This window comes from Cibotium barometz, chromosome 14, assembly GCF_041138505.1.
Source record: "Cibotium barometz isolate CiBa-2024 chromosome 14, ASM4113850v1, whole genome shotgun sequence".
NCBI lineage: Eukaryota > Viridiplantae > Streptophyta > Polypodiopsida > Cyatheales > Cibotiaceae > Cibotium > Cibotium barometz.
In genome coordinates, this window is record NC_141059.1 from 20,371,607 (window position 1) to 20,398,417 (window position 26,811).

A 26,811-nucleotide genomic window follows, 5' to 3' on the forward strand; every position below is an offset into this window, starting at 1 on the left:
AGGCCTTAGTGGGACACTTGTTGAGTACATATGCAGCACACATGACAGCCTCAAGCCAAAACGCATGTGGCAAAGCTTGGCTCTTGACCATACATCGTGCCATCTCCATAAGTGACCTGTTTTTCCTCTCAGCAACACCATTTTGCTGAGGGGTATACGGCACTGTACATTGGTGTTTTATCCCACGATTAGCCAGAAATGCATCAAACTCTTTAGACATGTACTCCCCCCCCTCGATCAGAACGGAGGGTGCCCACAGTACAATTGGATACATTTTCAACCATAAGAAAAAACTGTTTGAAGCACAAAAACACTTCGGACTTTGCCTTCAGTGGATATACCCATGCATGCCTTGAGTAATCATCAATGAAAGTCACGAAGTACAAGTGTTTACCAAATGACGGAATTTGCATAGGCCCACATACATCACTATGTACAAGTTGCAATTTGCGAGTGGCCCGCACAGAACCATCCTTTGGAAACGCAGAACGCTGCATTTTGCCCAAAATACAGCCTTCACAAACATGTTTCAATGGTGCCTCAAGAGGGGGCAATGAAGCAACCATATCAAATTTCTGCAAACGCAGCAAACTAGCAAAGTTCAGATGACCAAAACGAGCATGCCATAGTTTTGCATCTGAAACTGCCTTTTCATCAGAAACTGCATTTGCTGAATCTTCCACACACTTGTCATAAGAATTGAGCCTATATAGCCCACGAAACAAGGTGCCAGATACAATAATCGTATCACCAGAAGTCAAATCATGAACAGTACATCTGTCATCCACAAATTTGACTACAAGTCCAAGTCTAGCAAGCGCAGAGACAGACAATAGATTCTTCTTTATCCCTGGCACATACAAAGCATCTGAAAGTGTGAAAGCGCTGCCATTTGCAGCAGTAAGCATAATTTTACCAATGCCCTTCACTGGGTAAGAAGCATTATTGGCACATGTGACAGTATTCCCATTAGGGACAGCGTCAAGAGAAGTGAACATATCACGATGCGAGGTAATGTGCTTTGTAGCACCACTGTCAAAATACCAAACATGAGAGTCAACAGAAACTGCCAAACATGCATCATGTACAGATGGGTCATACTGGCAATACACGCTAAACGCCCATTCTGTATCCTGCACAACATTTGCAGAATCTGCATTTGTAGAAGCATCCGCTATTGTGGCTGCATTTGACTCTTTCTTCTTTGCCTCTTTAGCCTTTAGCTTAGGGCAATTCTTAATGACATGATCATTTGCTTTACAATAGTTGCACCTGGTCTTTTTCTTGCCTTTATCAAGAGCCTTCTCAGACTTATTGTTGCTACCTGTGGAAGGAGAAGAAGTTGCAGACCTACTAATAGGAGAAGAAACAGTGGAAGGGGCTGCCTTACCACTTCTTCTCTGCTGCTGGGCAACAATAAATGCTTGATCAACTGTACGCTGCCTGGCCCTGTTTTGCCTGGACTGCGCTTCTTGCAAGAGCTTGTTGACTAAAGTATCATACTTGACAGCATCAGGTCTGTCCTCATTAAGAAGTCTCCACGTGGAAGCAAAAGTCTGATATGTCTCAGGTAAAGCATCAAGAACAATCTGCACAAGAGAATGATCAGGAATAATCTCACCTGCAGAAATCAACTGTTCTTTGAGATCTTTAATCTCAGCAAGAAAAACATTCATGTCATCATCTTCTTGCATAATCTTCAATTCTAGCTCTTTACGCAGGTAAGCGATTTTTGCCTCGTTACGACCTGCATACAAACCAGCTAGAATATCCCAAGCTTGTTTTGCTGTTTTAGCTGAACGAATATGTGGGGTGATGTTATGTTTGACAGAAAGTGCAATCAAGGCATGAGTCTGCGCATCTTTACCATCCCAACGAGCTTGTTCAGCAGTGGGTAAAACAGCAGCAATAATAGAGCTGCTAGAACCTGCAACATCCTCAACAGATCCTACATCCACAGAACCTGGACGTACATCTGTACCCTGCACAATGTTCCACACTCCTTTTGCAACCAAAACATGCTGCATCATGTATGCCCAAAGTGGATAGTTGCTGTCTCCATCCAGTTTGTCTTTAGCAGACAACATGCGAAATACATCATTGCTGTTATCAGCCATGGCCACTGACTGAAACTGATGCAAAAGCTACCTGTAATGAAGCAAAGACTGAACAGAAGACAACTTGTGCTATGTAGCACGGTCCACAATAGAACACGTATGCCTGTTTTGCAGAAAACTACACTGTCAAAATTTCTGCAGAAAATGACGAAAACACCTGTGCAGAACTTGAAATGCAAAAATGGAGCCCGAAACGACCTCAGATGCAAATTCTGAGAACACCAAGCCCTATGGGCTTATTTGCAGAGTATAGGGACCTGCAAGCGCTCGTGAAAACTCACCTCAATCGGAGAATGTGAGTCGGAGGGTGCTGGCGGCGTAGCCCTGGGAGCCGATGCCTGCTCTGATACCAATTGTTGGAATTAGGGTTGCAGGAAAGCACACAAAGCTTGGAGAAGAAGAAGCAAGAATGCACACAACACAAAAAGTATTAGATTGTGTCTATGTACAAAAGATAAGTCAGCCCTAGAAGGATGGGCGTATATACAAGCCGGGGGAAAAAACCTCCTAAAGAGGGAAAAAGTGCCCTGGCAGTCCTAAGTGTGTTCACACACATCACTGCCTATATATATATGGCAAAATATTGGAAGTCATGCCATTATATGAGAAGGAGAAGAAGAAAGAGTCAGGCATGACTGTTGTGTATCAGCACTAAGTAGTACTGGAAAGGAAAAGTCAATAAACTATGCATCTAGGATGATTAGGCACTATGATTATGACTCTTTTTTCCATGATGTATGCATGTAAGTGTGATAGATCATCATGTCTAGTATTTTGATAGTGGTGCTAACAAGCACCACTATCAAAATTGTCTCTTTTATCCATGATGTATGCATGTCAATGTGATAGATCATCATGTCTGGTATTTTGATGGTGGTGTTAGCAATCGCATTTACTTCTCATCTTGATTTGTTTTCCTCCCTTGAGTCTTCTCCTCAAGGAGGCATAGTCACATGTGCAAACAACTCCTTATATCCACCGAAAAGAGTTGGTAAAGATTTTTCTCCCCTACTACAAATGGTGGGATAATCACTCTCTCAAAAGTCTTGTTTGTTCTAGGCATTAAAAAGAACTTGAAGAACTTGATGTTAATCTTTTCCATTGCTGGGGAAGTGGTCATCTTTATAATTTGATGCAAGTGTACAATTCATGAACAGAGTGATGGAGACATCACTGTGGTACCTATCTAGTACTCTATGCTTTATAGGTTAGATATAGTATGAGATATTGGCACATACTACCTCTGCCCATTGATAGGGTAGTGGTCACATTTATTGAGATGATAGTGTACAGTTCATGAACAGAGTGATGGAGACATCACTATGGTATGTAGTACTCTAAGAAAAAGGCTTTATAGGCTAGGGCAATCATCAAATTTATTGATGAGACAGGTGTACAGTTGATGAACAGAGTTGATGAACAAAGTGATGGCGGAGACATCATTGTGGTATCTCTGGTACTTTAAGGCATAGACTTTCTAGGTTAGATAGTATGAGAGATTCAAACATAATTCTTGTTCAATTATGCTGCCACACATGCTATGAGTGATGAGGAGCTATGGTATGCCTGCTTTGGTCACATGAATTTCGGAAATTTGTTACACCTCAAAGGCAAGAGATGGTGCCAAAGTTGCCAAATCTTACGGCCCCTGTCAAACATGTATGTGAGGGGTGCACTTTGGGAAAGATGCAATGGGCATCATTCCCAAAGATGGAGATTAGTAAGGGCTATCTAGACACTATAGCTTCTACATAGTGATGTATATGGTCCTATGAGGACACCATCGATTCAATGGTGGGCATCATTTCCCACCTGAAAGATGGAGATTAGTAAGGGCCCTCCAAAAACTAGAGCTTCTACATAGTGATGTATGTGGTCCTATGAGGACATCATCGATCAAGAGATATCTCTACTTTGTGATTTATTGATGACTCCTCCAAGAACACCTGCTTGTACCCATTGAAGGAAAAGATAGATGTTTTTACATGCTTTGGACACTTTGTTTCTATGGGTAAAAATGTGTCTACATGCAAAGTTGGCACTCTTCGTTTGGATCAATATGTCAAAGGAGTTTCATGCATATATGGTTAAAACCGGCATAAACATCAATGCATGGCACGCCTCCTTACACACCTCTACAAAATGGTGTGGTTGAGAGGAAGAACAAATATCTCATGGAGATGGCACGTCGCATGGTTAAAGGCTAGGATTTATCTCATGTTGTTTGGTTTGGAGATAGTTGCGTGCAACTTATGTACTAAACAGATGCCCCACTAAGGCCTTGTAGACAATTATGCCTTATGAAGCTTAGAATTGTAGGAACCCCTGTGCGACTCATTTGTATGTTTTTAGTTGTCTTGCCTATGCTCTTGTACTTGAGAAACAATGCAATATGCTTGATAACAAGACGGTAAAATGCATTTTTTGTGGGATACGGCTCAGAATATAGACTCTATCATCCGGCCACAAAGTAGATTTTGGTGAGATGTTATGTTTGTTGAGATGTTATCTTTGGTGAGTAGAGATGTTATCTTTGTTGAGAAATCAATTCAACCCTATGTTTTTATGTAAAAAATAGCAAAATGTATGCTTAGACGACATCTTCAATACACTTTTTCCTTTGTATAATGCCAAGTAGCCATATGTGGAGCAAATGAATGCTCAACAAGGTGTTATAAATCAGTCCATACTGTCTAAATATTAACTCAAATTTTAGACCACATATCAGCCTAGCAATTATGGATGATACAATGAATGAGGAAAGGGCAGCCATGCAAGCATCCAAGAGTATGCCAACATGACAAAAACTCGCTACTCCTTTGGCTAGCAAGATATATGTCACTATATACTCTATTATGTGTTTTAGTCACTTCTTTGTAGACCTCTTTTGTTGTGTGAAGAAGAAGAAGAATTTTCAGCCTCTCACCTTGTGTGTTCTCTTCTAGGGTTTGTGTGAGTGTGTGTGTGTGCTTTGCAAGAGCTCAAGCTCTCTTCCCTCCTACATCTTTTTATGGTATATCAGAGCCTGGTTTATGCTAAGGGTTGAGAGGTAAGCAAAAGAAGCACAAGAAGCGGCAGGAGGGTAAGAGCTTCATCTACTCTTCCCCCTTTGTGTTGGCTACTACATCCTTGTCGGGAACTCTTCAGGAGGCATTGGAAAACGAACTTTGATTGAGGAGATTTCTTTGCAGGAGGAGAGCTACAGGACAACTATAGGATATAATTTTTTGGGCGCCGAACACGCGTTTTGGGTGCGTTTGGACCTCCATTTTTCAGTTCTCAAGTGTTCACAGGCACTGCGGGGGGTAAGTTTTGATTCTCTGCAGAACTCTATTTTTGGAACTGTAGGAAGGGCGTTTGGTTGTGCAGACATTGTGTGTACTGCAAAGAGGTCTCAAAGTTGCCATTAGGTGTATGATGCAAATTGAGGTGACTGGTTGTGACAATTTGGGTACAGTATAGTACCGCTGTGTGCAGAGAATACAACAGTTTATGCAGGTCAAATAAGAGTGCTGTTTTGGTAAATTTGTGTTGCAGAAAAGATGTCGAATGATGAAATAAACCAGATTGTTTCAGAGAATCTTGAAAATAATAACTTCCATCCTTGGAGGTTTAGATTGACAAATTTCTTGATGGAAAAAGGTTATTGGGACTACATTAAAGGTGAACATGAGGAGGCACCAGAGATACCGGACATTAATCCAACTGCTGCTGCAAATGTAAAAGAGTTCAAAGATTGGAATCAAGGAGCAAGTAAAGTCATGTATTGGCTTTCTATTAGTATACATGACACCATGATTGGGTATATACATGATGCCAAGTCACCTAAGGAGGCATGGGACACCTTGGTGTGAAGCTTTATGAAACTAACACCAAGGCACGAAAGATTCGTTGAAGAATGAGCTTCATACTGTGGAGAAGAAGAATATGTCTATGAATGATTATGCCTTGAAGATCAAGGGCTTTGTGGAATCCCTTGCATCAATTGGTATTTTTGTTGATGATGATTGATAAGGTGGAAGTGTGTCTATGTGGTCTCGGGCCACAATACAAGGCGTTCAAGATGTTTATTTAGATTCGAGAGAACATTCCCAACTTCACAGATTTGGTGTCAATGCTGATCATTAAAGAGAAGAACTTGGGTGAAGATCAACAGTCTTCACAAAACAAAACCAGTTCAGAGCAGTAGGACTTCTACACAAGTGTAGGTAGAGGACAAGATAGAGGTCAGGGACATGGCCGAGGTGGTGGCCGAACAGGTAATCATAATTATGGTTAGCACAACAACAATAATCCCAGGATTCATCACAACAACACACGTGGAAGAGGCCAGTTTAGAGGTAGGGGGAGTCAAAGAGGTCGTGGTAATTGGCAAAGGTAGCGTAATGATACATGAGGTTGTTTTTATTGTGGTAAGCCTGGCCATGTGAAGACAGATTGCTATAAGAAGCAGAGTGACATGCGAAATGGAGAAGTGCAGTAAAACAACTATGCATTCTCTAGTAGAAATAATGCGGATAAGAGGTTGTTTGTTATGCAACATGTAGTTAATGCTATGTCTAGAAATGATGTAGCAGTATGTAAAGATGATGTATGGTACGTTGATTTAGGTTCTTCGAACCACATGACAAGTCATGGTAACACGCTAAAAGGAGTGGGTAGATGTGGACTAGTCGATGTAGCCCAGCTGTAGAATCTATGGCGAAGATATGTTGGTGCCAGCTACCAAACCCACTAGTGATGTAAATGTCGAACGGTCATGCAAACGCTGTGTGAGTGTCAGCTTATGTTGAGCTTGACATCTCAAAAAATGCCTTATATGGCTTGAAGCACACACATAGAGCATGGTCAAATAAGATAAGAGAGTATCTTTATTACCTTAGATTTGAGATATCTAATGTAAATTTTTTACTTTATGTGAAAAAGGTAGATAGAGAAATCATGCTATTAGTCATTTATGTGGGTGACTTGATTATCACTACTGTGATAATTGTTCAATGTTAGGTAATAGCTTCTGCACTTATGCGTAATAGCTTCTGCACTTATGCCATTGGCATGGTTGGTGAGATTATGGTTGATATGCCACCACCAATGGGGTTGACAGGCTATGTGATAGCCATATTTGGGATCCTAGAGTATGGCATAGTTATAGCGCTAGCTCATACAGTCAAGTTCACTCTATGGATCCACCATTGTATGTTATAGTAAGAGAGTACTTTTCCTACAGTGTGTACTCTTATCTCTTTATGTTAATGGTTGTAGAGAAGAGAAAAAGATAGAACAAAAATCAGGCATCCATCTCTCTCGTGTCTTGCTCTCTCTTGTGTGTGTGCTTACTTGCTCTCTCTTGTGTGTGTGCTTACTTGCTTGCAAGGAACTCAAGCTCTCCCTCTGCCCTGCATTCTCTTTATGGTATCAAAGCTTGGGTTCATGTGAGAGCTAAGATAGTAAGTATAAGGTAAGCAAGAAAGTGGTACATAGGTAAGGGTATTTCCATCTCTTTCCCTCTTTGATTTTGGAGCAACACCTTTGGTAGTTATGGGAGCTATAAGCAAAGAGGGAAGTCATTGTCTCAAAATGAGGCATCCTCCTAAAGGAAGAAGACCACACTAGTGTGTGTAGTTAACTATGTTAACTACATTTTTACGCATTGCAACATGATTCCGACACGTCAGGCCCCGTTTTAGCTCTCCAAGTTTTTTGTAGGCACTCAATGAGCTGTTAACTTTGACTATGTGTGCCCAATTTTTGGTTCAGTGAAAAGTTATAGCAAAAATTTGGTTGCAGGATAGTTTGTGCAAAGAATCTAAGTGTATGTTTATGTGACTGGTTCACATACAGTGGTATTATAAGTTTACAGTACCACTGTTAAGGTTGCAAATTTGCTGCAAGTGTAGAAGGTTTTTTGCTAGCATTGTAAGTTGTTAAAAGCAAAGATATATGCACTCTATCACAGATTATGAGCAAGAAGCTAGATAAGAATAACTTCCAAGCATGGAAGTAAAAAATGAACAATTTCCTTATGAAAATGATATTAGGAGTTCATCACAAGTGATAAAAAGGAGCCAGAGATTGCTGAAGAAAATTTGAGCCCACAAGTATATAAAGCATGGCATGAAAGAGCAAAGGTGTTGTACTGGTTGTCTGTTAGTGTGAAAAATTCTATGATTGTGCATACACAAGATGCACAAATGCTTAAGGAGGCTTGGGACACCTTGGTGAAGATGTATAGCATAACACCCAAGCTCAAAACTAAAGCAAGAGCTGCATAATGTGACGAGGAAAACTGAGTATAAATGATAACTCGGTGAAGGTTGAAGGTCTTGCACATGCCCTTGCTTCTATCGGATCGCCAATAGATGATGATGATATGGTGTTCATGACCTTGAATGATCTTGCCAAGGAATATAACTAGTTTTAGAACTCCATTGAAGTTTGAGAGGACTTTCCTAATTTTCAAGAACTGGTTGCTCCTCTAATCGTGATGAGGAGATGAATATTGGGGGAGGTTTATCCTATGGAAATTCAAATGAGCTAGCCTTCTACTCTCAGATACAAGTAGAGACAGAGGCAAATCATCATCTAGAGGCTGAGGTGGATGATGTTTTAGAAACAGAAATCATGGGCAACAGGAATCAAATGTACAAACAAGTGGAAGAGGCAAGGGAAGCCAAAGGGGCAAGGAGCATTTGAGAGCACATTGTGTTATGTGTATGTGTGTGCTTCCTAGTGTTTCTCTGTATGGGAGTGAAGAAGTTCTCATTTGCTAAGTGAAAGAGAGAAACGATGATTGTCTCTTCGTTTGTATCAATCTTTGGTGTAAGAACTAAGGGAAAAGATTCCTTTATGCTTGGAGGGGGTCTTTCATAGTGACAACATCCAAGAGTTGCAAAATCAAGCGACGCATTCTAAAGATCACCAACGACACAACAAGTTAAGGTAAGTGCTATAACGAGTTAACACAAGTTTATGCTTACTCTTGATGAAGACACTACGATTGTGGATAGCACAAAAGAATGTGACTGCTCTACTTCATCTGAGGAGGAAGAGGACAATGTTCCAAACAATGGTTGTGTACAATGTTTCAACATGGAGGGGTTTCCCACCCGTCTACAAACCAATTGGATTGTCTAAGATCTTGCAATGGGCATGTTTTTTAAAGAAACAACTTGATCATTGAACGCCCGTGTTTAGAAAGGTGGTGCATTGATTGAAATAGAAAATGGTCTCAATGAATTGAATAACTTGATGAATACAAGTTTGATGAACTAGCTTATTAAATAAACTAGTAGGTCTATTCATAGAATAAGGATGTATGTAGGCAACTCATAATCAAGCTAGCTACTAAGGTTGATCACAAAAGATTCAAATTAGCAAACATAATATTAAGGCATACCTATTATTTTATGTATCTTTTGATAGAGGATCAGAAAAAAGTAAAAGCCTTACTATGTTAAAAAGCTCAAGCATACAAATAGATATAACAATATGGAGTTTTTCCCATTTCGCCTAGCAAAGAGAGTCGCTTTAGAATTGATAGATAGACATAGGAAGTTTGATGTCTAGTTTGTTAATTTACAGGTCCTTTTTCTAAATGATAAGAAATATAAATTTGATTAAGTCCAAGGGGAGACTCATGGCACAATATAGATTTCATCATAGGAGATGTGAAATGTGTCCTAGAAAGAAGAAAATGGTTCTATTTCCAAGTAAGATAACTTCCAACACCATACTAGAATCATATTGGAGATATTTTAAGAGGCGAATGTTCAAGCTATTTCCATTGCACTAGCAAGAGATGGTTATTAGCATACACCACCATCACTTCTTTACAAAAGAAATAATTGATTAGCATTTGTCCCAAATCATCCTACACCGTTTCATAGTTGAATGGAAAGATTATGAATTCATATTTGTTTAGACAGTTTCCCTAAGATGATTTTTGTATTGTGCTAAATTTGAAGATAACCACTTGCTTTTGGAACAAGATGAAAATGCTAAGTGTTTATGAGTGCATATTGTGAATCATCACTTGCTTGATTCTATGCCCGCCCAAAGAGAGAAAGGACACCACATTATTTTTACATTTCTTATGATAAAGAGCATGAAACATTCTTTGGCCCACATTATTCCTTAGCTTATTAGTACTAGAATGATGTACGAAAAAATATGGTCTATGGTCAACTCAGAAGACTATATGGAGGAGCAAATCAATACCAACAAATCCATTGTCGAAAAAAAGGTACAATTAACACTGATTACATATTAAATTATAATAATGATAATTGTCCATTGTCGAAAAAAAGGTGCAATGAACACTGATTACATATTAAATTATAATCATGATAATCGTGTGATATTATCAAACACAAGGCTCTATTCCATAGACAATCTATCATCAATGTGAGCTTCAAATAAACATGATTTTACAAACATGTCCCCTTATCTCTTAAAGTGACCTAATTTTCCACCACAACCTGTGTGGCTAGAGCCATGTGAATCCATATAACCATAACATCATCATCCTTTACAAAAAAAAAATTCCAATTACGATCACACAACCTTGGAAACAAGGTCCTTCAAACTTTGTAGGCATGCTTCTCTTTAATCACACAATGTGCATCACAACCAATTTTAACACGTGCCCTTGGTGATGCATTCCCTTTGGCATGTCATCTTCTAGTCTCTACATCTCAGTCTCTACATAAGTTAGTTAGACTCGTGCTAGGGGTGATAAGCACCAACCACACCCTTGGTGGATTGTACCTACTGCACCTATGAAGGATTTGGGTAAGCTGCAGTATTTCTTAGGCATAGAGGTGGTGAGATCACCTCATGGCATTTTGCTATTACAGAAGCAGTATGGCTTAGACATGTTGTCCAAGTATGATATAACAGGCTATAAGCCTATTTCAGTGCCATTGGAGTAGAATACAAAGCTTTCCGTAGATATAGGTGAGCTTTTGGAGGACCCCACTACATACAAGCGCATAGTGGGTAGTTTGATCTATATGACCATTACAAGGCCAGACTTGAGCTATGTTGTTGGACTTGTGAGTCAGTTTATGCAAGCCCCTAGGAAGCCACACTTGGATGCGGCTAGACGGATCCTCAGGTACATAAAGTCCACAACCATTGAAAATGTTACACCAAAGGTGAGAAAAACGTCCACACAGGGTTGTAGCCATTTTCTTTACTCCTTTTAGCACACACAAGGCACATCAGTGTCATAAATGCCAACTGTGGTGGCCTTAGACTGGGTAGATGGAGCAGCTGCCATAAAGTCATCCTCCCTTGAGGGGGCGGGGGGGGAACAATGGGTCCCTTGTATACTTTGAGGTATTTGAAGCAATGCGAGGTGAGCTTGTGCAAGGCTTTGAGCGCTTCTAATAAGTTCTCATAGGGGGGGCGGCGGGGGGGGGCGGGGGCTGCTGTGCAGGAGTGGAAGCTCCAGTTCTCTCTGATACTTGATAGCCTTTTGCACGCCTTTTCGCCCGAGTGGTTGCCAACTTTAGAAAAGGATGCATGTCTGGTACCATTACCATGCAAAAGAGGTGGAATCCGCACCTGAGCTGCGTGCCCCTTTCTCTCCGGGAGGTACAGCAATTCAGAGGTGCAACTCGTGTTTCAATGGTTCAGAATGCCCTGATTCACTAACTAGATCATCCAAACATACCTTTCTGGCATTAAATGCTCTATTTGCACTTTGTGCAAGTAGGTTTTGACACTTCAGGTGGTGCACTTTAGATTTTGTCAGCTATAATCTCTACAAGAACAAGCCCCATCTCGAAATTTATGTACACAGTACGTATCTGCAATTATGATCTCTCGCAGTTCGATCTTCGATATTGTCTTCGTTGCAGAGTGGCAATCCACACACATACGAAGATTCTTTGCAATTCTAATGGTAGTGCCTTGTGGTGTACAAATCAGCCCAAAAGCTATGGCCAATTTTTCACAATGTCCGCACAAGGCATCTTCTTTTTCCTGAGCAGATAATGGGCCCAACACCAAGTCCACACATGGCTTGTACCCTTCCTGCCTCATTTGCAAACTTAGCCTTTTAAGCTTTGCATGAATCTCCTTGCTTTGAGGATGAGCTTTCTCTCCCACAGAGAAATCATGTACGTGATTGTCAATCTCAATAAAGGCTTTTCCTGGCTTCTTCCACCCATTTGCATACTGTCTCAGCTCATCTATTTTTCTTGCGTTGTCCCACATACCAGCACGTGCATATATATTAGACATAAGCACATACCCAGCAGCCTTTGCAGGATCCACAGCAACAACATAATTGAAACATCGTCGTCCTAGATCAACACTGGCATGTGTTCGACATGAACTGAGCAGCGACGTCCACCCCACAATATTGCATTGAAAGGGAATAGTTTCAAGTAAATCTTCTGCTTCTTTCCATCGTCTTCTATAACCAAAAATGTCACCCAAAGAGTTCAAATGTTCGAGTGCCGGTGCGATGCCAAAATCCATGCTCATTGACTTTAAGTAGAGACAACCTTTATCCACTAGGCCCACTCGACTGCAAGCAGACAGAAGACAAAGAAAAGTGACTTCTTGTGGTATCAAGCCGGCTTGTATCATGCCTTTGAAATACCTGTCAGCCAAAAGATATTTGTTGTGCTGAGCTGATGCTGCAATGATTGCATTCCACGTCACTGTAGTCTGCAAGGGCAACAGGGCAAATGTGATGCATGCATCTTCAAAGCTCCCACAATTAGCATACATATCGATGAGAGAACTGCCAATGAATGCACCCAACTCAAGCCCGATTTGGATCATGTGGGCATGAATCTGTCGGCCCTTCCCTATGGCTGCAACATCTGAACAAGCATTTAGAATGCCAACAAATGCCACTTCATCTGGCTCTAACCCCTCTTGTTCATGCATTTGTTCACACAGACGAAGAGCTTTATGGCCTTGTCCTTGCTGGGTAAACCCTGTGATCAATGCACTCCATACCACAATGTTGCAATGATGCAATCTCTTGAACAACACGTGGGCATCCTCGAGACTCCCACATCTAGCATACATATCAATGAGACTGCTGGCTATGAATTGGTCCGATTCAGTCCCATCTTTAAGTATGTGAGAATGAATCCATCTGCCATGATGTAGGGTTTCCATGCCGGAACATGCCTTCAAAATGGAAGCATAAGTTACAGGGTCCGGATTCAATCCGTGCTGGCATTTCATTTGTTGGAACAATTCAAAAGCCTTCCTGCTGCACCCACTCTGTATGTACCCATCTATTAACGCACTCCAGATCACAATGTTTTGCTTTGTTGATCTGTCAAACACCCTGTGAGCATCCTCTAACCTCCCACATTTTGTAAAAGTGTTAACCAGGGCACTGGCAACATAGATGTCAGTCTCAAGCCTGCCTTCAATTATGTAGTTGTAAGCCCACATAACCTGATCAATAGATGCTATTCCCAAACATGCTTTGAGTATACTGACGAAGGTAAAGCAATCCGGTCCTATACCCTCGTGCATCATACACCCAAGCAGTTGCAAAGCCTCCTGGCCATTTCCATCCTGTGCATAGCCAGCGATCAATGTATTGAACGTCACAACATCCCTCTTTGGCAATCTTTCAAACAAAATATATGCATCTTTAAGACACTCGCATTTTACATACATGTCAATGAGACTATTACCCACAAATACACCAGTCTCCAGACCATGCTCAATAACATATGCATGAATCTGTGCACCCGGCTCAACCCCTATGGTTAAAGAGTTTGCCTTTAAGATGCTCATGAAGGTGACACGGTTTGGTTTTATTCCATCCAAAGCCAATTGTTCAAAAAGACACTGTGCCTCTTGAGCATGCCCGTATTGTGAATGAGCCGCAATCAAGGTGTTCCATGTCACAACATCTCGCATAGGCAACCTGTTAAAGACCCTATGAGCATCCTCGAAAGTTCTACAATTAGCATACATATCTACAAGGGTGTTGCCAATGTATACATCCGACTCGAGCCCACTTTCAATGATACAAGCATGAACTGCCTTACCCTCTTGTAACTCTTCTAGGTTTGAAAGCGCTTTCAAAACCTCAACAAAGATGTGCCCGTTTGGTTCCATACTTGACTTCAGCATTTGATAGTAAAGGTCAACGCCTTGCTCATTCTGTCCAAGCTTGATATGGGCTGAAATGATTGCGTTCCATGAAAACACACTTGGTTCAGACAGCTTACTGAAGACCTGGTTTGCTTCTGGTAGACTGTGAAAGAAAGCAAACATGCGAATGAGGTGGCTGGCAAGAAAAGCATGCGACTCGAACCCACACCTAATTATAAGAGAGTGAGTATCCTTTCCTGCTGCCAGGTTCTCCTCACTAATGCATCTCTCCAAAAGGCAAAACAATTTGTGGTTGGAAACAGTAAAGCTTTCCTCTTCTACCATTAACTTCATCACCAGAAGTGTCTCCGGCAATGATCCATGGCTACAGCCATCATATGCATCATCATAGCACACTACAGAGCCTGTGACGCCAGCATAAGCTGCTGCTCTAGATGTTTGAAAAACAATAGAAAAAACATTTATGTTAAGAATGAAAAGTAAAGGACAAAATCAACTACCCAAGACTTTCAAAATAAAACTTAATTGAAACCTGTGCTGGTTGGCATCCACCGGTGCTGCATCAGTACATATGTGATCGTGTAAGGATGCTCCATTCACTCCCCATTCAGAGTAAGGTGCTCCATTTTGGAGAGGAGGAAGTCCTCTATCCATTAAGGGAGGCGGCCACTGGCTATCCATCCATAAAGTGGTGCTATCAACCAAGTTCATGTGCCTTGAACTTGCCTGGGACAGCCACCCATTCTGTTTAGCATAGGCAGGAAAAAGTGGGCATGTCAATAGCCAGAAAAGCTCATAAATAACCCCCAAAAAAATGCACACTTTAAAGCAAATCTTAGAGATAACTCAACAAAAAGTCTGACAAAATAATACAAGAAGAAAAAGTCTTCCATTGACTCAATTCAGACTCCGTATGCTTCCAAGTTCTGGGTTTTGGCCCATATATAGAGCGTGTCTAGTGACGATAATGTATATAGGCAAACAAAGTGTTACGACCCTGTGTTTTTTCCTTTGGACAACAAGCAGGTGGGCACAAGCACGGGCACGGGATGGACAGTGTGAACAGGCATCAGTTTGGATATGAAAAGGAAATTCATAAGTGCCGGCCCAAGTGTGAAAGGGGACAAAAAGGATTATAAAGTTTATAAGGTTTAATAACCTTTGAAGGCTTTAAAATATTATTATAAGCATGCGTTTTGCTGTTGCTTTTGGTGTTTTTGAGAGAAAGTGCATCACCTCCTTATAAATCGAAGGGTGGTGGCGGCAGCTGCAGTTCAGGAGGCGGCTGTACGTTTGTAGGCTGCAGGCGCATTAGAGCACAAGAGGAAGGCCCAGTTGGGCAGTACAATGGGCATTTAATGGATGTTGACTGGCCGACTAGCGATCGGCCAGTTTACTATGTCTTGTGGAAGGCCTATAAATAGGCACAAGGGTTCCTCATTCATTTTATTCAGTCCAATAGGGATTGGATCCTTAGGGTCCAGATTTAGGTTCAGAATTTTGGTGTTTATCACCTTTTTAGGAAGACAGCCTAGGGCTGTGTAAGAGTCCCTTTTTGTACTATAATAATATACTGAACTTCCAGCATATCTCTCTCTCTCTCTCTCTCTCTCTCTCTCTCTCTCTCTCTCTCTCTCTCCATATCTGCGTTTTGCATTAGCATGTTTCCAGGAGTGTTTAGGGCTGAAAGAAGACTCTTAGAGCTTCCACACGTAACAGTGAAATCAGAGCCCACTTCAAGTACAAAGATTCAGCAAAGAAACCAGAATTTTTTCTCGCTCGTGTGGTTGGTGTTTAGACGCCGGTGGACTACCCCTTTGGGAGGGACTCCTGTCCCTCGAAGGACGGTTGGTTTTCAGCCTCCGGGCGTCTCCCACACAGATAGTGGATGGTCAGATTGTGTTCCGGAAAGGTAGTGCATTTTCCTACTATGGCGAGCTTCGACGACGAGAAAGACCACGAACCATGGGACCAGAGTGCACCACGCAGCCCAGCTAGGGCACCAGGCTTGAGTGTGTTAGACATGTTCCAGCAGATGATGCGAGCAATCGCAGAACAGACAGCCAAGTTGGATGAGCAGAAGGCGCAGATCTTGGCTCTAGAAGAGCGTACCGGTTCTCCAGCGTCGCGTTTTCCATCTCCTCGTCCCTCTCCTTCCGTATCCCCAGATACCACATCCTCGACACAGGGAACCTCTCACGGGGTCACAGCCGCAGCCAAGTTCTTTGCTTGAGTTGCAGATGCGTGCATTGGAGATCTGACAACGAGAAGACGAAGCCATGCGACGCGTGGAACACGAGCGTTACCTCACAGCTTTGGACGCCAGATTGACACCGGCGGCGCCCGCGAATCATTTTCCCGAGAAAATGAACTTCAGTAAGTATAATGGTAAACTCGACCCCACAACTCTTTATTCATGGTTGCATCAGTTTGAAGCTTACTTTGCCGCAGTTAGAAAAACAAATACTGACAGAGTGATCTTAGCCAGTTGGTACTTGGAAGGTGAGGCCATTCCTTGGTGGACTCAGTGGGCTCATGCCCACACCACATTAGGTATGGCAGCTTATGTGTGGGACGAGTTTGTCCGCAACCTTAAGCAGCGGTTTCTACCGCCCCACTACCTTGAGCGACTCGAAGACGAGTTCAGGGGAGCGCGTCAGAACGCGCAACCAGTCCTTCAGTTTGCCAATAGAATTTCGACTTTATGTCTGCAATTAGGCTTATCTGATACGGACAAGAGAGGGCAGTTTTTGTATGGCCTGGACACGCAAATCCAATGGGAGGTGCGTATGTTTAGGCCAACCACCTTTGAAGACGCACTCTCACTTGCGCAGAGTGCAGAAATGAACATAATGGTGGCAAGCCCAAGACTTCCCAGCCTGCTTCTCCCAGGGCTACCGCCTCGAGGGATAAAGGCCAGAACCAAACGGGGTCTTCCCCAGGACAGAGCCCGGGAGCCTCTGGCTCCAAGAACTCGAACAATGCGTCTAAGCTTACTCCAAACCAGAAAGCAGAGGCAAGCAAGACAGGTGCCAAGTTGAGTACTGAGGAGCTTTCTCAGTACAAGGAGAGTAGATGTTTCTTTTGTCATACATAAGGACATACTTCTCGGGATTGTCCGAAGAAGCCTCCAAATGTCCACAAAACTGCATTCAGGACAGCTTTTGGATTGTATGAATTTTTGGTGGTCTCACCAATGCCCCAGCCACATTCAACCGTATGATGGATAGGATATTCCAACCCCATCGAAAATTCACAGGTGTATTCTTTGATGACATCTTGGTTTTCTCCAAGAATGAGCAGGAGCATAGAACTCATTTGGCCACAGTGTTTGAAGAGTTGCAGAAGCATAAACTCTTCATTAATGCCAAGAAAAGTGAGTTCTTTCTTTCAGAGATACACTATTTGGGTCACATTGTATCCAAGGATGGAGTAAGAATGGATCCTGCCAAGATAGAAACCATTCGGAATTGGCCAGAGTTGCAAAATGTACATCAAGTACGTAGTTTTCTGGGATTATGTTCATACTATAGGCGTTTCATAAGGCATTTTGCTATGATAGCCACTCCTCTACATGATCTCACGAAGAAGAAAGCCACTTTTAAATGGACTTCAAAGGGGCAGGATGCCTTCCTGCAACTCAAGCATGCTATCATATGTGGACCCGTATTGATTGTTCCCGACTTGCAAAGGTCATTCATAGTGGAATGTGATGCTTGTGGTGATTGTATAGGGGCTGTCCTAAATCAAGAAGGTCATGCAGTTGCATATGAGAGCTGTCGATTGCATGATGCCGAGCTTCATATGGATATCTATGAGAAAGAACTCTTGGCTGTAATTCATGCTTTAAAGATGTGGAAACATTATCTTCTTGGGACTGAATTTGTAGTCAAGACAGATCATCAAAGCTTGAGATACTTTCTATCTCAAACAAAGCTTTCGAAGAAGTAGATGAGAATGGCAAACTTTCTTTCCATGTTTCATTTTCAAATTGTACATACTCCGGGAAAGAAAAATGTGGTGGCAGATGCATTATCCAGGAGGCCTTATGTGGCTGCAGTTTCAGTGGCCTCTCATGGCGACTTATCTGCCATGCGAGATTTGTATCATTTGGATGCTGTTTTTTTGCCATAAATGGACTAATTTGATGGCTGGTCACTCGCATGCCTCTTATGTGATCAAAGAGGGTTATCTTATGAAGGATAACTGCTTATGTGTGGTGAAGGAAATGCGTCCAAAGGTTACGGAGGAATGTCACGCTCCACCTTATGCTGGTCATAGAGGTATCATGCCTACTACACGCATGATTGAGAGATATTTCTTTTGGCCAAGCATGCGTAAAGACATTGAGGCATATGTACGTGCATGTCTTACTTGCCAAAAGGTAAAATTTGACAGGCAAAAGCCTCCAGGTTTACTTCAGCCATTACCTATTTCCTCGCAGCCATGGGAAAGTATTACTATGGACTTAATTATGGACTTGCCTAGATCCAAGCATGGGAATGATGCTATTTGGACCATTGTGGACAAGTTTAGCAAGTAAGCTCATTTCTTGCCCGTCAAGAAAACCATTAAAGTTGATCATATGGTGAAGCTTTTTCTTGCTAACATCTTCAAGCATCATGGTATGCCTAAGTCCATTGTTGGGGATAGAGATCCGAGGACTACGAGCCTCTTCTGGAGGGCTTTATTTGATAACATGGGCACTAAACTTGAGTTTTCATCAGCTTATCATCCCCAAACGGATGGCCAAAGTGAAGCTGCAAATTCAGCCGTATTGGATCTGTTGAAGTGTTATGTGGCAGATCAAAAGACTGCATGGGAGAAATATCTTCCACTTGTAGAGTTTGCCTACAACAACACAGTTCATGCCTCCACGAGAAAGGCCCCGTTTGAGATTAAATATGGCAGAGTGGTCTTGCCACCCATCCTTCGTACAAAGGATGAGATTTTTGCAGCTGATGAATATGTGTGCGTGACTTGGATGTAGCCTTTGCTCAAGTGCGGACAGCCATTGCGCGGTCACAAGATAAACATAAAAAGACTGCTGACAAGCATAGGAGAGACATGCAAGTCAAGTAAGGTGATTGGGTATTGCTGAAATTTGAGAAAGCTAGGCTTCGGAAGAGCCTAAGACGAGAGGAATCATATCCAAAGCTTTCTACTCGATATTATGGACCTTTCCAAGTGATTGACAAAATCAATGAAGTGTCCTTCAGGCTTGCTTTACCTAGCCATTGGAAGATTCACAATGCTTTTCATGTGAGTCTTTTGCGGAAGTATGTAGGGCCAGATCCATACGAGCCTGTCACAGAAGATCCGCCAAAAGTTGATGAGCTTGAGGAGATCCTTCAGCCAGAGCAGATTGTATTTCACAAGGAGAGAAAGTTACCCCATGGGAAGCTTTCCAGGAGATACCTTGTGAAATTTAATAATTATTTACCAATTGATGCAAAGTGGGTAGATGAGGATTATTTTGCTAACTACCCTCAGCTTCTACAGGCATATCTTGAGGCTTTTCAGTTCAGGTCAACTGTTTAAAAGCCCGGGGGGATGTCACCATTTGGTCCATCTCCATTTTTGGAGCCACTTCTATGGGACTGTCACTCCATAGAGCGGCCAAATTTGTGCCATGTTCACATGGGGCCAGGCTAGTGTTCCATGTGAAAGGGCCAGTTTTATGGTGTCACATGGATGGGAGCCAGATCACCGCCACCCGTGTGCGACCACTGCTGCGTCACATGGACAGGAACCAGTTTTGTGTCACCCGTGTGTGATTTGCTTCGTGCTGTATGGACGGAAGCCTGTTGGTGCCACCCGTGTATGGCAAGGATGGTGTCTTACCTATGGGACTGTCACTCCATAGGAAGACCAGGACATATTTATTTATATTTGTCGCGCCAGTTTTGTGACCGACAGGAACATCTTGTACAAGTTTCATGAAAGGGAGATTTCATCCACTATTTGTGCACAATGCACATGCATTTATGCCTGCATGCATAAATTTGTTTTTGCGTACCTTGTTTGCGTGTCTGCCTATTATGCCGTGCCAGTACACTAGACAGGGACGCCCTCAGTGTACCGTGGAATGATGTTTGCTGACTTGGTGGTATGGCGTGTGAACAGGTGGTAAGTATATTCATTTTCCCCTTTTTAAAAGGTGAAATCCATAAACTAAAGTAAACCTTAATTTGTTATAAGCTAATGCTTAAAGTTGGGCTGGACATTTATTTCCTAGTGTGGGTGTCCATAAGTATAAATTTTGTATTAAGGTATTATAACCTTGGATAAGCCTTTCTTTTGCATGGAACATTTCTTTAAATTTCCCCACATGGCGGGTTAGTGGTTCTTCTTTCTCCTTTGCCTCCTCACGGCTGCCCACACCTGAAGATAGCTGGCTGTACCCGCCTACTCTCCATCGCATGTACCCGCCTACTCTCCATCGCATGTACCTGCTGTCCACGGCTGTACCAGCCCAGGTGTACCTGCTGTCCACGGCTGTACCAGTTCCTTGTGTACTTGCTGTCCACGCCTGCTGGCTGCCCTGGAGTACCTACAGTACCTGCTGGCTGCCCCTGGTGTACCTACAGTACCTGCTGGCTGCCTTGGTGTACCTACTGTACCTACTGCAAGTACAAGTACCTGCATAGTACCTGGTTGGTTGTACTTGCACAGAACCTAAAGTGCTTGATTGTACCTGCTACAAATAGTACCGGTTGTATCTGGATTGTACTCACCATACCAGGTGCTCTCTTATTCTTTTTCTCATTTGAATAAATCTGAAAATTGCTAATTTAAATTCAGGAAATGCTTTAAGTTGTGTAGCGCAGGAGCATGGCATGTATATGCTGGCCATGTTCAGGAAAATTCTTCCTGGTGTGGCTAGTGTATTTCCCTGTGTGGTGTTGTTAACCGTGCTCTCAGAGCGTCTGAGAGCCAGTGAAGGTTAAACTCACCAGGGAATTTGGGAGCAAAGCTCATTGGGGAGAACCAGGCCACGTTCCCTCCGCGGTGTACTCCTTGGCCTACGTCAGTACGGGCATGCCTGTTGGTGCATGGTCCCGGAAGACCAGTGAAAGGCAGGTGTCCACCCAATGAAGGTGGGAATAAGCCTGTGATCTGGGGCTACTCTGCCCAACACCTCTTCATCGACTTGAACCCGTTCTTTTTGGTTGTTTTCACTCCCTTGTGGAGAAATCTGGCCTGTCTGGCCCATGACACTTGTACAAATATAAATACTCCAAGAAATACAAAAAGTATTGAGAGGGGGGGGGGGGGGGGGGCCTTTCCGACCCCAGTGCTGGTGTCATTTGTATTTTCAGTATTTTCAGTTTCTATGTTGTTTCCATTGTTTAATAACAGTTAAATTAAGTGTTCTAAATATGTATATATTGTCTTCCGATCTGTAGGCCTCCTGTTGGGAGCAATCACATTGGTATCAGAGCCCGGTCGTCTCTCTTTCTCAAGTGGAGACACGGAGTTTTGAGATCGGAAGCTAGCACGAACACTTGATTCAATGGACAGCCAGGGCAACCCATTGGAAGTGCCGAATTCGAGGGGCCCAAGTAAATGGGCAAGACAAATCAATCCCATAAGTCCAAATATCATAATCCATGTCCCATGTAAATGGGCGAGACAAAATAAGTCTCCTGCCAACAAGGCATCGGTCCACATGACCCTTAGCATAGACATAAGTCCCGTGCCAACCAGGTGTCATGTCCACTTTACCACTTGCACTCCGTGTTGGTACTCTTACCACACACCTTGGATGAGAGGTGGGCTCAAGTAACAAGATAAAACAATCACTCGCAGGCATAGATAACCTGGTGTTCCATAAGCATTTCTGCTACACATAGTTTATAGGCATTTCGGCCACCAATAGTTTATAAGCATTTTGGCCACCAACTCACACTACCCTCTCAAGTGCCCATGTTACCTTCCATCTGCGCTCTATTGTTCCACCCAGATATGGTAGAAACAATCTTCAAGAGAGCACGTAGGACAAGAGAACACTACACACGGCATGTGCTCGACACTACCCTCTGAAGTGCCCATGTTCCCTTCCATCTGCTCTCTATTGTTCCACCCACACATGGTATGTTGTGCTCGACACTACCCTCTAAAGTGCCCATGTTCCCTTCCATCTGCTCTCTATTGTTCCACCCACACATCGTAGAAACAATCTTCAAGAAAGCACGTAGAACAAGAGAACACTACACAGGGTATGTGAACCATGAGTTTCATAAGTCCAATGCATCCCAAATAAAGGGAGCCAAAAAGAATAATCCATAAACCTGAGGATAGATCCAAATCCCTAGAAAAGAAGTCCAGGAATCCATAGACCTGTATACCATAACTCTTATCACATACTCCGTGTTAACCACACACCTTGGAGTAGAGGTGGACTTTATCCATAAAAGCATCATATCCATGAGATATCCAAAGATTCCTTCTCTATAAACTCGGACAAATTCGTCCATAGAAATTGCTTGTGAAGCCCAATATGTATATAAATCTCGTCCAAGAAAGAAATCTCCATAGATATAATCCATCCCAATAAAGGGAGCCATAAACAATGTTTCCCTGAAACCATGTCAAGGCAAACAACACCACCTTTCTCCTTGCATGACTATACAAGGGTTAGTGAACATCAAAAATACTTCATAGTAAATAGCCAAGGCACCAACTTTGCAAACTCAAAGTATACTTAGCTTTTCTTTGCCAGGTTGGTCATGAAGCCAAAAGAAATATCTCCTCACCATATCCCGAGATATATCTTCATATAGCTTGCTTGTAAGCTTGATAATATAATCCACAATATCCATATGGAAAGAGTGCTAAACGTGTGCACATAAAGCCAACTCCACACTTCCAAGATAAAATTTTGGGAATTCATAAATCCTTAGATCAACAAGCTGTCTGCTGCTCATGCTCTTGCTTCATAAGCTATGGAGCGGCTGGCCATGCTTAACAGCGATGATGGTAAGTGTGGTCCCCACTTGAGATATTTTCTCTTCCTTATTGATAGAAGGAAGCCTCTGCTTCCAAGAAAGCCTATGCTCTGATACCAATGTAACTCGCGGCGGTAAGTGCCCGCGGGACTAGGGCCTTTGACACACTTGTTGCTACCATCAATGCATATTAAAACATTTAAACATTGGCCACAGCCTTAACACATATCCATCATCATCACTTTGCATGAAACATAAAAGCTAGACAAAACTGTTGGGTTTTATGCTGTGTATGCACCCAGAGGAGTGCTAGTGATCATCAGTAGGTTACTGGGGCACTTTTTACTTCAGTTAGTGGAGGTTTTTTCCCCCAGTTTAGTTCAGTTTCACTTATATGCAGTTTATAAGTGTTTTGGTCCACCCGGCACATTTATGGCCGAACATGTGAACACTTATCCTTTAGGGTCACTATCATGTGGCTTGTACTTGATTTTTTCTATCATTGAAGTATACAACAGTCGTGTTCACTCCTCCTCCTTGGTTTCCACGCCTGATTGCTTTCTGTAAACCCTAACCCTAACCCTGTTTGTCTTCAATTGGTATCAGAGCCTTGGAGCTCTACACTACCTACCCGTACACAGCCTGCGCCGCCTTCAGCAGAGCATTGAAGCTCTGTATAGCTGCTGCCCGTACAACAGTACCTGCCCGTACAAAGCCTGCGCAGCCTTCAACAGGTACACTGCAGGTTCCGTACCAGTTCGCCGACTGCGCCATCAGTACAGTACTGCACGTCGCCTTCGGTCGGAGCTTGTGTACCAGTCAGTCTGCGCCACCTGCCCGTGCCTAGTCGCCTCCAGTTGGCCTTCAGCCCGTACACCTGTGCGCCGCCTGCATCGCCTTCAACAACGTGTACCAGCCCCGTACAGTAAGCTCAGCCAGAAAATCGCCGCCTGCAGCTGTGCGCCGCCTTCTGTAACGTGGTCGCCTTCAGTCGGGTACTGCATCAGTCAAGCGCCGCCTGCGACTTGCTTCCGTACAGTCAGCGCTATTTGTCACCTGCACAGAGAAACGTGCAGCTTTAAGTGCTGTGTACCTGGCGACTGCACCTGGCGACTGTACCTTCAGTGCAGCATTCAGTGCTGCGTACCAGGGGACTGTACCTGCAGAAATAACACAACCTACACAGTCTACGAATCTGCACACTACAGTCAACTCATACCTATTGAAATCTCAGCTGGTAAGCATTACAAGTATTGAGTTTTGGGCATTTTTATTTTCTCTGTGAAAATATACAGGCACAACAGGCAGATTTTCTAGCAAGAAAATATACAGGTTTTTTGCACAGTTTGGGTGCAGCAAATTTGGGCATTTTTGGGGCATTTTGGCATTGTGTACGCCATTTGCTGCTCTACTCAGTCATTGGTGCATTGAGCTGCACATTCAGAGGATTGAGAGTGCAGGCAGATTTGGGTGAACTGTATTCAGTGGAGTACAGTTGTTATCAGGGTTTTTGCTATTGGGTTTTTTGGTAAACAGGTACAACATTGTGCGTAAAGCATAATGGCAAATCAACAGCAAAGTGATGTATTCACATATTTGTCTAAGGAAGACAAATTGGATGGCACGAACTACTCCTTGTGGAGTTTTATGCTGAAAAATGTGCTTGTGGCAAAAGGTCTTTGGGATTTTGTTAGTGGTGATGAACCACGTCCAGGTCCATTGGCTCCAGAGACTCCTCCCCAAGGGGGTGCTCGTGGACGAGGACAACAGGTACAGGCTCCAGGACAGCCATTGCCTGTTCAGAGAACAAATGCTCAAAAGACATGGGATGCCAAGGATGCACAAGCTTTGTCACTCATTGCATTGTCAGTTCAGAGGTCCATTATACCTCATATTCATTCAGCTGGCTCTTCACAGAATGCATGGGTGACTTTGGAGCAGATGTATGCTGCTCGTAATGAGGCTAGGATCTCATTTTTGAAAAGAGAGCTTGAAAATCAGAAAATGAATGAAGGAGATGATATGTCTAGCCACTTAAACAAGCTGCAGGATTTGAGAGAGCAACTCATCAATGTGGATGAGATTATTCCTGAGACACAGCTTGTGTCCACCATCTTGCACTCTTTGCCAAGATCTTACTTGGCTTTCAATACCTCTTTGAACCTCAGCATGAGGAATGCTGTTGAACCCCTCAAGTATCAGGAACTTGTTGCTCTCTTACTACAAGAGGAGCAAATGAGGAAGAATATGAATATGAACACAAATGCTGAACAAGCATTTACTACAGGTCAAAAGGGGAAAGGAAAATCTCAGCCAAAGAGTGCAAATCAAAATTCAGGTGATGGTGGTTCTTCACAGGATACCAAGAAAGGTGATGGACAGCCCAAGAAGAAGGGCAAATGTCATTACTGTAAGAAGCCAGGTCACTACATCACGGAATGTAGGAAGAGGATTGCCAAAGAGAAGGCAAAGGAAGCTGGGATGTCTGTTAATGATGCTCCTAAAGCTCCTCCAGAGACTGCTTCTTTTGTTGAGGACAGGGATTACTGTTTTTATACATGCAGCTATGATGCCTCTTGGTCTTCACAGGCACTCAGTTTGACAGAGCATGCATGTACTTGGTATTTTGATAGTGGTGCCTCAAAGCATATCACATCTCGCAGGGATTTGTTTAGTCATGTTGGCCCTGCCCCTGTTGGCAAAACTGTTCAGTGTGCCAACAATGCTTCATATCCAGTTTGTGGCATTGGGGAGATTCAGCTTACAGCCATTGATGGCTCTATTCTCCGCCTTACAGATGCCTTATATGTACCAGGGATAAAGAAGAATTTGTTGTCCATTTCTTCTTTAGCACATTGTGGAATGTAGGTCTACTTTGATGATGATTGTCATGTGCACAGTGGGTATCTACCGTGTGCTATACGCATGCAAGACTAGTTTCGAGGCTTGGGGAAGCTTGGAACTAGGCAGGCTGATTGACGAGCTGAGTTAGGGATATACTAACGGGCGGGCACCCAAGTATGGACGGGCGGGCGGCCAAGTGTGGACGCCCGATGACCGGCCAAGAGCCTATAAAAGGGTGGCCAAGGTTAGTTATTGAATATAGAGAGTCTCGCGAGTTTGTGAGAGCTCTATGGTCTTGGAGCCTGGATCTAGTGCAGACGTGCACCTGCTTTACGCAGCCGAGGCCGGCAGCAATCTCGTGGCCCGCGAGGGCAGCTTCGTGGCGGTATGGGACGTCACGAGGAGGAGATTGGTCGGTACGTCAACCTAGTTAGCTCAGCTCGTGGCTCGGTGGGGACAGCCAAGACTGTGGGCTTGCCCACGGCTGTCATGGTTGGGAGGTGAGTCAGGCCTGCACCCCCTTTGTTGTTTGTTGTTCGTTTGTTTGCAGGATTCGAGTTTCGAACCAAGATCGATCACGAGGGGATCCGTGGGGATTTGACAGTGGTCTGTCAAATCTCCACGGATCCCCCACCACTGTCAAATCCCCACGGATCCCCTCGTGATCGATCTTGGTTCGAAACTCGAATCCTGCAAACAAACGAACAACAAACAACAAAGGGGGTGCAGGCCTGACTCACCTCCCAACCATGACAGCCGTGGGCAAGCCCACAGTCTTGGCTGTCCCCACCGAGCCA

The 26,811-nt window shown here is 43.2% G+C and overlaps 1 protein-coding gene across 7 annotated transcripts in view; it reads right to left on the reverse strand.

Moving 5' to 3' along the window:
* Window positions 1-11,670: 11,670 nt before the first annotated feature.
* The window catches only part of LOC147631770 (pentatricopeptide repeat-containing protein At3g03580-like), a 42,842-nt gene continuing 27,701 nt past the window's right edge, over window positions 11,671-26,811 (reverse strand). For 3 of the 7 annotated variants that reach the window (XM_086808302.1, XM_086808303.1, XM_086808304.1), the window contains exons 3-4: window positions 14,752-14,963; window positions 11,671-14,649 (exon numbers count right to left, since the gene is read on the reverse strand). In XM_086808302.1, the coding sequence (XP_086664428.1) occupies window positions 11,871-14,649; window positions 14,752-14,963 (2,991 nt within the window). In that variant the 3' untranslated portion in view covers window positions 11,671-11,870. The remainder of the gene's footprint in view (window positions 14,650-14,751; window positions 14,964-26,811) is intronic. The other 4 variants (XM_086808306.1, XM_086808307.1, XM_086808305.1 and 1 more) reach the window with 3 other exon arrangements.